The 9,868-nt window shown below is 42.4% G+C and overlaps 1 protein-coding gene across 1 annotated transcript; it reads left to right on the top strand.

Annotated features, from left to right (window-relative positions):
- Positions 1-563: 563 nt before the first annotated feature.
- Positions 564-3,489, top strand: LOC116811390 (DDB1- and CUL4-associated factor 12-like protein 2). The gene has a single exon (XM_032756434.2). It carries the CDS (start codon positions 996-998, stop codon positions 2,385-2,387), a length of 1,392 nt encoding a protein of 463 aa, XP_032612325.1. The 5' UTR covers positions 564-995; the 3' UTR covers positions 2,388-3,489.
- Positions 3,490-9,868: the final 6,379 nt, after the last annotated feature.

Here is a 9,868-nt window from a genome sequence, read left to right as displayed (position 1 = left end):
CTGACTAAAGGGTCCCTGATACCACCCGGGTGGAAAGCAGGGCCTAGGAAACTGCATTTGGAACGCACCCCTCAGGGATTCAGGTGCTCAAAGACTTCAGTTTGAGAAGGGGAAAAAATTATTTGGTGGAAACTGTTTAAGACATCAACCCAGGAGCTGAAACTGGAGAAGCTGCAGGTCTGACATGAGGGTAGAGGTCTCCCTGACGCTGCTGAACCCCACCCCCGATCCCCGCACCCGATCCCTTGCCAAATTCAATGTCTCATCTAAGCGAAGGGTGTCCCAAGATTACACCAAGCACACACTGGTTTCTCCAGGCAGACCGTGGCTCGGCCTCCTTCTAGCCCCGTGCTTGATTATATCTTATGTTTCAGATTTTATTGAAGTAGGGATTTTAAGAAGGATAGTTAGCCGTTGTCCTGAGGGTAGTGAAACAACGCATGTCTGATACTGGGTACCTTGGGTGCTGGCTCTCCGCGACTCTGCCCCTGCAGCTCCGCTACCCCCTTCTCCCCTCCACCCCCTTCCAGCCTCCACCCCGCGCGGCCTCCGCTACCCGGCAGGCACCCCACGCCAGCCCAGCAGCTCCTCCCACTGCCTCCGCCCTTCACACTCGAGCCCCAGCGTCGTCCTCCCCCCACACTGACTTCGCTCCCGCAGCCATCCAGACAGACACTCTTCCCGCTCTCGCCTAGGTCTGCACCGCCACTGCCGCCCTTGCCGCCGCGCTTCGCCCGGGTTCTCCTACGTCAGGCCGCGCATCTCTGGCCAGGTCCACCGCTGCCGCCGCCGCCGAGCCTCAGACTGAAGTCTGGGCGCCCGCGATCGCACCAGCTTCTTGGTCTTAGAGATCCTGAGCTCTCGGCTGACGCGGAAGCGCAGCCATCCCCACCACCGCCGCCACGGCCAACACGGGTGCCACGCGCCGCCACCGCCGCCGGGCCGCCGCCGCCGCCGCCGCCGCCGCAGCTGCCGCAGATCGCCCGCCGCCCACCATGGCCCAGCAGCAAACAGGTAGCAGGAAACGGAAAGCGCCCGCGGTCGAGGCGGGAGCCGGGAGCTCGTCGTCGCAGGGTTTAGCGGCGGCGGACGGAGAGGGGCCTCTGCTACCCAAGAAGCAGAAGCGGCCGGCGACGCGTCGCAGGCTAGTGCACTATCTGAAGGGCCGGGAGGTAGGAGCGCGGGGCCCAGCCGGGCTCCAGGGCTTCGAGGGCGAGCTGCGGGGCTACGCCGTCCAGAGGCTGCCCGAGCTGCTGACGGAGCGCCAGCTGGACCTGGGCACCCTCAACAAGGTGTTCGCGTCACAGTGGCTGAACGCCAGGCAGGTGGTGTGCGGCACCAAGTGTAACACGCTCTTTGTGGTGGACGTGCAGTCAGGCCACATCACGCGCATCCCCCTCATGCGGGACAAGGAGGCCGGGCTGGCCCAGGCCCAACAGGGCTGCGGCATCCATGCCATCGAGCTGAATCCCTCCAAGACGCTTCTGGCCACCGGCGGCGAAAACCCCAACAGCCTGGCCATCTACCAGCTGCCCACCCTGGATCCCCTGTGCCTGGGCGACCGCCATGGCCACAAGGACTGGATCTTCGCCGTCGCCTGGCTGAGTGACACCGTAGCCGTGAGCGGCTCCCGCGACGGCACCGTGGCTCTGTGGCGGATGGACCCGGACATGTTTAATGGCAGCATTGCCTGGCACAGCGAGGTGGGTCTCCCCGTATATGCCCACATCCGTCCGAGGGATGTGGAGGCCATCCCCAGGGCCAGCACCAACCCCAGCAACCGCAAGGTGCGGGCCCTGGCCTTCAGCGGCAAGAACCAGGAGCTGGGAGCGGTGTCCTTGGATGGCTACTTCCACCTGTGGAAAGCCCGGAGCACACTATCCAGGCTCCTGTCCATCAGGCTGCCCTACTGCCGAGAGAATGTGTGCCTGACCTACTGTGATGAGTTGTCTCTGTACGCTGTGGGCTCCCAGTCCCATGTCTCCTTCCTGGATCCGCGCCAGCGCCAGCAGAACATCCGGCCCCTGTGCTCTCGAGAGGGTGGCACAGGCGTGCGGTCGCTGAGCTTCTACCAGCACATCATCACTGTGGGCACCGGCCATGGCTCCCTGCTCTTCTATGACATCCGCGCCCAGAAGTTCCTGGAGGAGAGGGCCTCTGCCAGCCTGGACTCCATGCCGGGGCCCGCAGGGAGGAAGCTCAAGCTTGCCTGTGGCAGAGGCTGGCTCAACCAGGATGACGTCTGGGTGAACTACTTTGGTGGCATGGAAGAGTTCCCCAATGCGCTCTACACCCACTGCTACAACTGGCCGGAGATGAAGCTCTTTGTGGCTGGGGGGCCTCTCCCTTCAGGCCTGCATGGGAACTACGCAGGCCTCTGGAGCTAAGGGATGGACGCCTTGTTCTCAAAGTGCACAGGTTTACCTTTCAGTTCCGCCTGACTCCTTCTTCATGCTGCATTTGTGCTTTTAACTTTGTGTGGCTTTTGTCTTCCAGGTGGAACCAGTCCAGCTTACGTGTGCTTCGTGTATTAGGCAGAGAAAGAAAGAGAGAGAGCGGGAGCAAGCCAGTGGGAGTGAGAGAGCACAAGTGGTCCTTTCGGCAGTCTAAACTTTGGCTTTAAAACTCTCATTCACGTTTCCCAACAGCAGTATATTTTTGCCTTCTCATTCAAAGAGTTTTGGCTAAACCTTATTTGTGTTTTGTCTTTCGGTGATTCACATACCTTCCTTCTTTAGGTTGATGTAGTCATAGTCTTCACTACTATTCAGTACGTTAGTTTTATCAATATTGCAATAGTGTCCAGATCTTTTACACATGTTAGATGTGTGGTGTTTTGGGGAAATGTGAGCTACAAAGCATCTTTGGGGTTGTTTTGAGGAACTACCCATCATTTATAGCCTTACTCTAATTAGAAAATGCAGTTCAGGTTCTAGATTGCTGCCATTCTAGAGTGTGGCACACACCATTCTAGGGCGTGATTCATTTGGATGTTGGAAACTCAATGTCTGTTGTTTGTATAGTGTTGATGTGTAAAATGCTTTAAAAATATGTTCTGTTAGTTAGAAATCTTACAATGTTGTTCATACTATTAATCAACAATTTTGGTTATTCAGTAAAACTTTACTATCCTCAGGCCCTCCGTGTTCTTATTTAAAGCCGCTGTATTATGGCCTGCTTTTCTATGCTACAGATTTTCAGAACTACTCAATTCTGGTCTATATATGTGGTAGGGCAATCAGGGAGGTATTTTTGGGGGTATATGGGGTAAACATCTCTTTAAATTCAGGTAGCTATTTACAGTGAAAAGCCAGTTGTGGCAGTTGTGCTCAGAGTAGGTGTTGTTGATTTTTTATTACTGTATACATGGATAATTCTGGATCCAGTATGTGATGTGTTGCAGAAAAATAAATAAAATGTGTTCATCATCTTAGCAATTAAGTGGCAGACTTAAGTTCTTAATACTTAAATATATGCTTTCTTTTTTCATTTGTCTTTCTGAGAACGTATTTATCAAAGTCAAAACTTTCCAGGACAGAAGCTGAATCTGAAGCATTAGCTATGCAGACATTACTTTGTACATCTCTTTTTGAAAATTAAACTTATGCTTATAAGATTAAACAACATCTTGAATACATTATGAAAATATACTTGGTGTAAGTTAGGATGGCTAGGTGTTTTTTTAAAGTTGACTGAACAAACCATTTTTCATTTATACAAATATACATGTACTTATAACTACTTACATATACAATATATTTGTATATCTGTTTGTATATGTTACTTCCCATGTGAGGAGAAAGCATAGATATATATCATTTTATATGTGCAGCTATTTCTTACATATTGAACTACATATATTAACACCACTTGGTCTTTATTCGTGTTTTGTTTTATGCCAATTTAAAATAATTTTAATACAAGCACATGATCAAAAAACTATACAGTATAAAAAGTATACAGTTAAAAGTAAATCTCAAACCCCAGGGTCTCTAGTTTCCAGCCCATAGATTAGCACCAGTATATTTTTTGCATATACACATTTAGATTTAGTCTATATATATACAAGAACACATGTATGTGTGTATGGAATTTTTATACAAATAATAACATACTGTATGTATCTGTGCCTTTTTAATCACAAAATCTTAGCGATTTTTTCTTATACTTATCTACTTAATTTTATTGCATGCTGTTCTATTGTGTGATTGGAATACACTCGACTTACTCATTACACCTTTGATGATCATTTATGTTGGTTCTGGCTTTCTGTTACTGTAAACTATTCTGCAGTGATTACTTAAGTGTATACATCTTTGTGTACAAGCATAAATATATCTGCAGGATAATTCCGAGAAATGAAATTACTGGTTCAGTGAGTAAGTTCATTTTATATTAATAGCCATTGCTAAATCACCTTCCAAAGAGTTCTCACCACCTTAACCTCCTACAAGTAATGGATACACACCTGCTTTACGACACCCATGCCAACAGTGTATCACCAAACTGTGTTCTTTGCCAATCTTACATCTACTTGATCTTGATCCTTTCTTTCTAAGCCACTGTGGCTGAGTTAATTCAATTTGTTGTCAGAGAACCAAGTAGGTTCTGAAACAAAGAACAAGAAAATGAGGGCAAGCAATAAAAATGCTGCCACGCTAAAGGAAGGGAGTACCCACCATTCAGGCTCATGTACCTGGAAGTGGATTACACACAGCTACTTTCCTTAGATACTTAGCTGGACCTAGTAGGTTTCCCTGGTCTATTGCACCTGGTTTAAGTTATATCCAATGTATAAGATGTCACTGAAGAAAATCCAAGAAGGAGACCACGAAAGTCTGAACTAGGATAGTGGGGTAGGTGTGGAGAGGGAGAAAGTTATTCAAAACAATGAGGGGAAATAAAAGGAACAAACAGTATTTCATGTGAAAGATGAGGAAAACCAAAAAAATTAGGTGGACTCTCAGGCTCTGACTTGAAGATGAATGAATATTGACAGCAAATAAAAATAAAGAAAATAGGCATAGATAGTATGAGGGGAGGATGATCAGTTTAACTTGGGACTTAACTGAATTTGAGGTGCCTCTGTGACATCAGAACATACCCAGTGAAGAATGGGCTGTGTACCCCAGGATGCAATTTCTCACTTCTGGGAAGGTGAGTGCTATGAAACACTGGAAATCTTGTCCTTGCAGGGGAAAGTAGAACAGAATAGCATATGAAGGATCTTTAAAACAATGAAAAGAGAGAAAGCCTGCCTCAGTGGCTCACACCTGTAATCTTAGCACTTTGGGAGGCTAAGGTAGGCAGATTGCTCAAGCCCAGGAGTTCCAGAGCAGGATGGGGAAAATGGTGAAACCTCATCTCTACACAAAATACAAAACTTGGCCGGGTGTAGTGGTACGTCCTGTAGTTTCAGCTCCTTGGGAGGCTGAAGTGGGAGGATCACTTGAGCCCAGGAGGTTAAAGTTGCAGTGAGTAGAGATCATGCCACTGCACCCCAGCCTGGGTGACAGAGTGAGACACTGTCTCAATAAATAAATAAACAAACAAATAAGTAAATAAAAGGAAATTTTTTTAAAAAGCTGGGATGGGGAAGAAAATGGTAGAGAATGATAGAGGCTTATTCTACACAAATGTTGTGACCTTAGCGTGAGACAACAATGTATCTTTTAATACTAAAATTATAACAATTTTGAGCCTCCACCTAAAAGCCATAAAGGACAGCTTTTCTCCCAGGTAATCTTCCTAAATATTTACCTACGACTCCTTAAGGCTGTCCACATTGGTCCACTAATTAGGCTTTTGAATTGCTCAACTGCTGGTTTCATCTTGGAGAATGAAAAGTCAGACCTAGCTCACAAAGCAGGGCTTCAGAGTTAATTATTTCTGGACCACTTATTCTCCTACTCTGAGACATATCCAGTATTCCCAACACCCAGCTGGCACCAGCATCCTTGACAGTCTCACAGCAGTGGAATATCACCTCATCAGCAGCTGCTGCTAGCCCCTGTTTAAGTTCTCTCTTCAATACCACAAGTGTAGGTCTCTGCCAACTTTCCCAGTATTGCAAAAAGCAAAGGAGGTGTCCAGAGGAGGATACTGCTTTCCACAGGATTACAATAAAAAAGCACAAATGCAAATTATTAGAAGTGAGAGAGAAGAAATAATTACAAGCACAGATTTCTTTATTAGACAGGTAAATGTAAAATCTGAGTAAAAAAACTCACCAGAAAATACAAATAACTAAACTTCCCAATAAGAAATAAGGAACCAGATCAGATCATTAACTCTAGAAATGTGAATATTAGTTTTTTAAAGTCTATCTTTTTAATCCAAGAATATCACGCACATAAACAGATAATAGACACACAGATTTGATCATTTTATAAGTAAATTACTTCACATTGTCAAGGAATATCTAAGTTTGAGGTGCTTCCGAGCATAAAGAGAAAATAATTTACTCTTATTTATAGTAGGCCAGCAAAATATTAACAAATTTGAGTAAAATTGCAGAAAATAAAAAGGGACTGATTTGACATAGATGTATAAATCAATGCAACTTATCCTTTAAAAACACTGAAGGTAATCCATAGTTCACCAAATCCATTAGTTCACCAAATTAGTCCATCAAAGTCATGAGTTCACAAAATACTATGGCAAAGTAAAGCTAGTTCCTTGAATTCAAGGAGTCTTCACTATTGAAAAATCTATTATTTCCATGTATTATAATAAATCAAATGAGAAGACACACATGCTCATATCACTAAATTATAATAAATGATTTAATAAAAGTCTTCTATTGTTTTGATAAAATTCTTAGTAAACTATGTGGAAAAACATTTTTCATATGGTAAGAGTGTGCATGTGTGCATTTGTGTGTGTGTGTTTTGTGTTTCAAACTTCAACCAGAATCCTTAACATCAGAGAAACTCCTGTGAAGGTAAGAAACAAACAAGGACTCCTAAAATCACCGCCAGCATTTAATGTTGTTATAAATTTCCAGATACAGCAATTAGAAAAAGTAGAAAATATTAGATATAAATATTAGAAAACAGAAAACAGTTATATTTATTTGAAAATGATAGATGATGGTAAAAATGATAAATTCTAGAAGAAGCAACTGGAAAAGGTTAGGAAAAATAAAATAGTAGTAAAATGTTCAGTTTTGAGATTAATATATTAAAAAATCAATACTCTTCTATTTTCACTTCTTTACTCATTCAGCAAATATTTATTGAATGCTTACCATATATCATGCATTATTCTAGCTGCTAGATAAAAACGCTGCATCGAACAACACAAGCAAGCCATGTCCTCATAAGGCTTACAGTCCATTGAGGAGAGAGAAAATAAACAGATAAACCAACAAGTACATAGGATGTAAGATGGTTATCAATGTTAATAAATAAATCAGTTGAAAGAGAATGGGGGTAGAAAATCAGGGGGAGATGAAATTTTAAATAAAGTGGTTAGTGAAAGTCTGTTTAATAAGTTGACATTTGAGCCGAGATGTGAAGGAAGTGACATAGTAAGCCATGCACCTACATCAGAAAAGAGCGTTCCAGGTGATCAGAAAGAAGTGCAGAGGCCTGAGGTGGAATCATGCTTAGCATGTTTCAGGAGCAGAAAGGAGACAAGTATGGCTGGAATAAAATGAATAAAGAAAGGAGTAGGGTCAGAGAGATAATGGGTGACCACATCATATAGAGCTCTGTAGACAATTATAAGAACCTTGGATTTTAATCTGAATGAGTTAAAAGTCCAATGAGGGTTTTTGAGAAGCGATTTATTGTTAAAAGGAAATCTGGTTGCTCTGTAGATAGCATACTGTAGACTGTAGAGGAGAAAAGACAGAGAAAGAGGGGGATTCATTAGTAGGTTACTGCAATAATCCAGCTCAAAAGTGACAGTGGCTATATGCAAAACTAATCAGTTTAAAATGTCAGTGGATCTTGTAGTTCAAAATGGCAGACATCTCCTTCTTACGATCTTATGGAAATGACAGTACAGAATAATTAAATTGAATAACTCCATTTCAGTGCTATAAATAAGAAAAAGTGCCATAATCAGATCAGAAATTATGACAACATTCTAGAAAACCAGAAAGTAGATAGGATCTCTTTGACAGATAAAGCTGAGTAGATCTCATTCCTTTTTATGGTTTCATAGTATTCCATAGTGTACATGTACTACATTTTATTTATTCAGTCTACCATTGATGGACATTCAAACTGATTCCATATCTTTGCTATTGTGAATAGTGCTGCAATGAACAAATGCATTCATGTGTCTTTATGATAGAACAACTTATATTCATTTGGTTAAATACCCAGTAGTGGAATTGCTAGATTTAAATAATGAGGACACATGGACAAAAAGAGAGGAACAACAGACACTGAGGTCTGCTTGAAGGTGGAGGGTGGGAGAAGAAAGAGATTCATAAAAAAATAAAAGTTGAGTACTATGCTTAGTACTTGGGTGATGAAGTAATCTGTACACCAAACCAAATCCCCGACTAACTTGTCTGCCTGTATAAAAAACCTACATATGTACCCCGAACCTAAAATAAAAAGGAAAATGTTAAAAAAAAAACTGAGTAGAGTTACCACAAGCCTAAGAAAAGACTGTGAGAATGCTGCCTTTTAGATGGGAGTGAATCTTCATGGAGAACTTCTCCCAATGGCTCCAAGCTATGATTTAGCAAAAATTGATAGCAGAAGTGGTTTTTGAAGTGGAAAGCACCACTAGAGGACTGTCCATGAATGGGCTTGGTTAGTTGGACACTTACCCAAACAATAGAATACTATTATACAATTGTTAAAATACTTGTGCTAGTTCTTTATGTACTGACTAGAAGTGTCCTTGATATTACTGTCACGTGAAAGAAGCACATTGCAAACCAAAAGCACATTATAATTCCATTTTTGTTTAAGATACTAGAAGGAGAGGAAGAAACATACAGCATATGTATGAATATATGCAAAAGTATTATCAGTATGTTTCTCTAAGGGATAAAGTAACAATGGACTTTCTTAATATTCAATCTATTTATATAATGTTTAAACAGTCTAAATAACATGCACTTCCTTAGTAAACAAAAGAGAAAGAGAAACAGGGAAGGCACATTTTAAAAGGCTGGTTGGGATGGGAAAGAGACAAGGGAGAAGAAAGGTGTGATTTATTGTATTGAATGTACCATGGAGCTGAAATAGACTAAAACCGAGAAAACGTTATCTTTATGCAATATGGAAGTTCATGGAGGTCTTTTGCCAGAGTAATTGCAATTGTGATCAGCTGCATTGTTTCTCCCCAAGAGGGGATAAATAATTCAGTGTTTCTCAAGATTGACCATGGAACCCTTTTTCCCATGAACATCTGACAGGGCTGTGATTTTCTTTCTTCTCAACTCAAACAAATCGATTTTGGAGAAATAGTGTGAGAGTTATATAAGCCCTGCATCACAGGGTCTGCACCATAGTGAAATAAATTTTCCTGAATCAAATGTGGAGCAAAGAGAATACATGAACCTACACCTACCAATTTTAATAATCCATGTTGTTCTTTAAGCTTTCCTGATACATATCTCCAGCAATTCACAGCCAGAAGCTAATTTGAAAAACCTGTAATACTAGAGATTTCCACCTTTTTTGATATTCATCTTCCCTGAAATATTTCTGCTTATTATATTAACATAATTTTGAGTTTTGACACCAAAATGTCCATTAAACTTATCTACTCCAAAATTCCCGGCTATAATTCTAGAAGTGGAGAGGGAGACAGCATTAGTTGTAAAATAGGCCAAGGTGTATTCTTAGTCAGTCATTGCTATAACACATAAATCCATTCCCATCTCTGAGGTCCTGAG

The sequence above is a fragment of the Hylobates moloch genome, unplaced genomic scaffold (assembly GCF_009828535.3).
Source record: "Hylobates moloch isolate HMO894 unplaced genomic scaffold, HMol_V3 SCAFFOLD_7, whole genome shotgun sequence".
Taxonomy (NCBI): domain Eukaryota; kingdom Metazoa; phylum Chordata; class Mammalia; order Primates; family Hylobatidae; genus Hylobates; species Hylobates moloch.
Note: the sequence above shows the minus strand (reverse complement) of the source record. Positions and strands in the feature narration are given on the sequence as shown.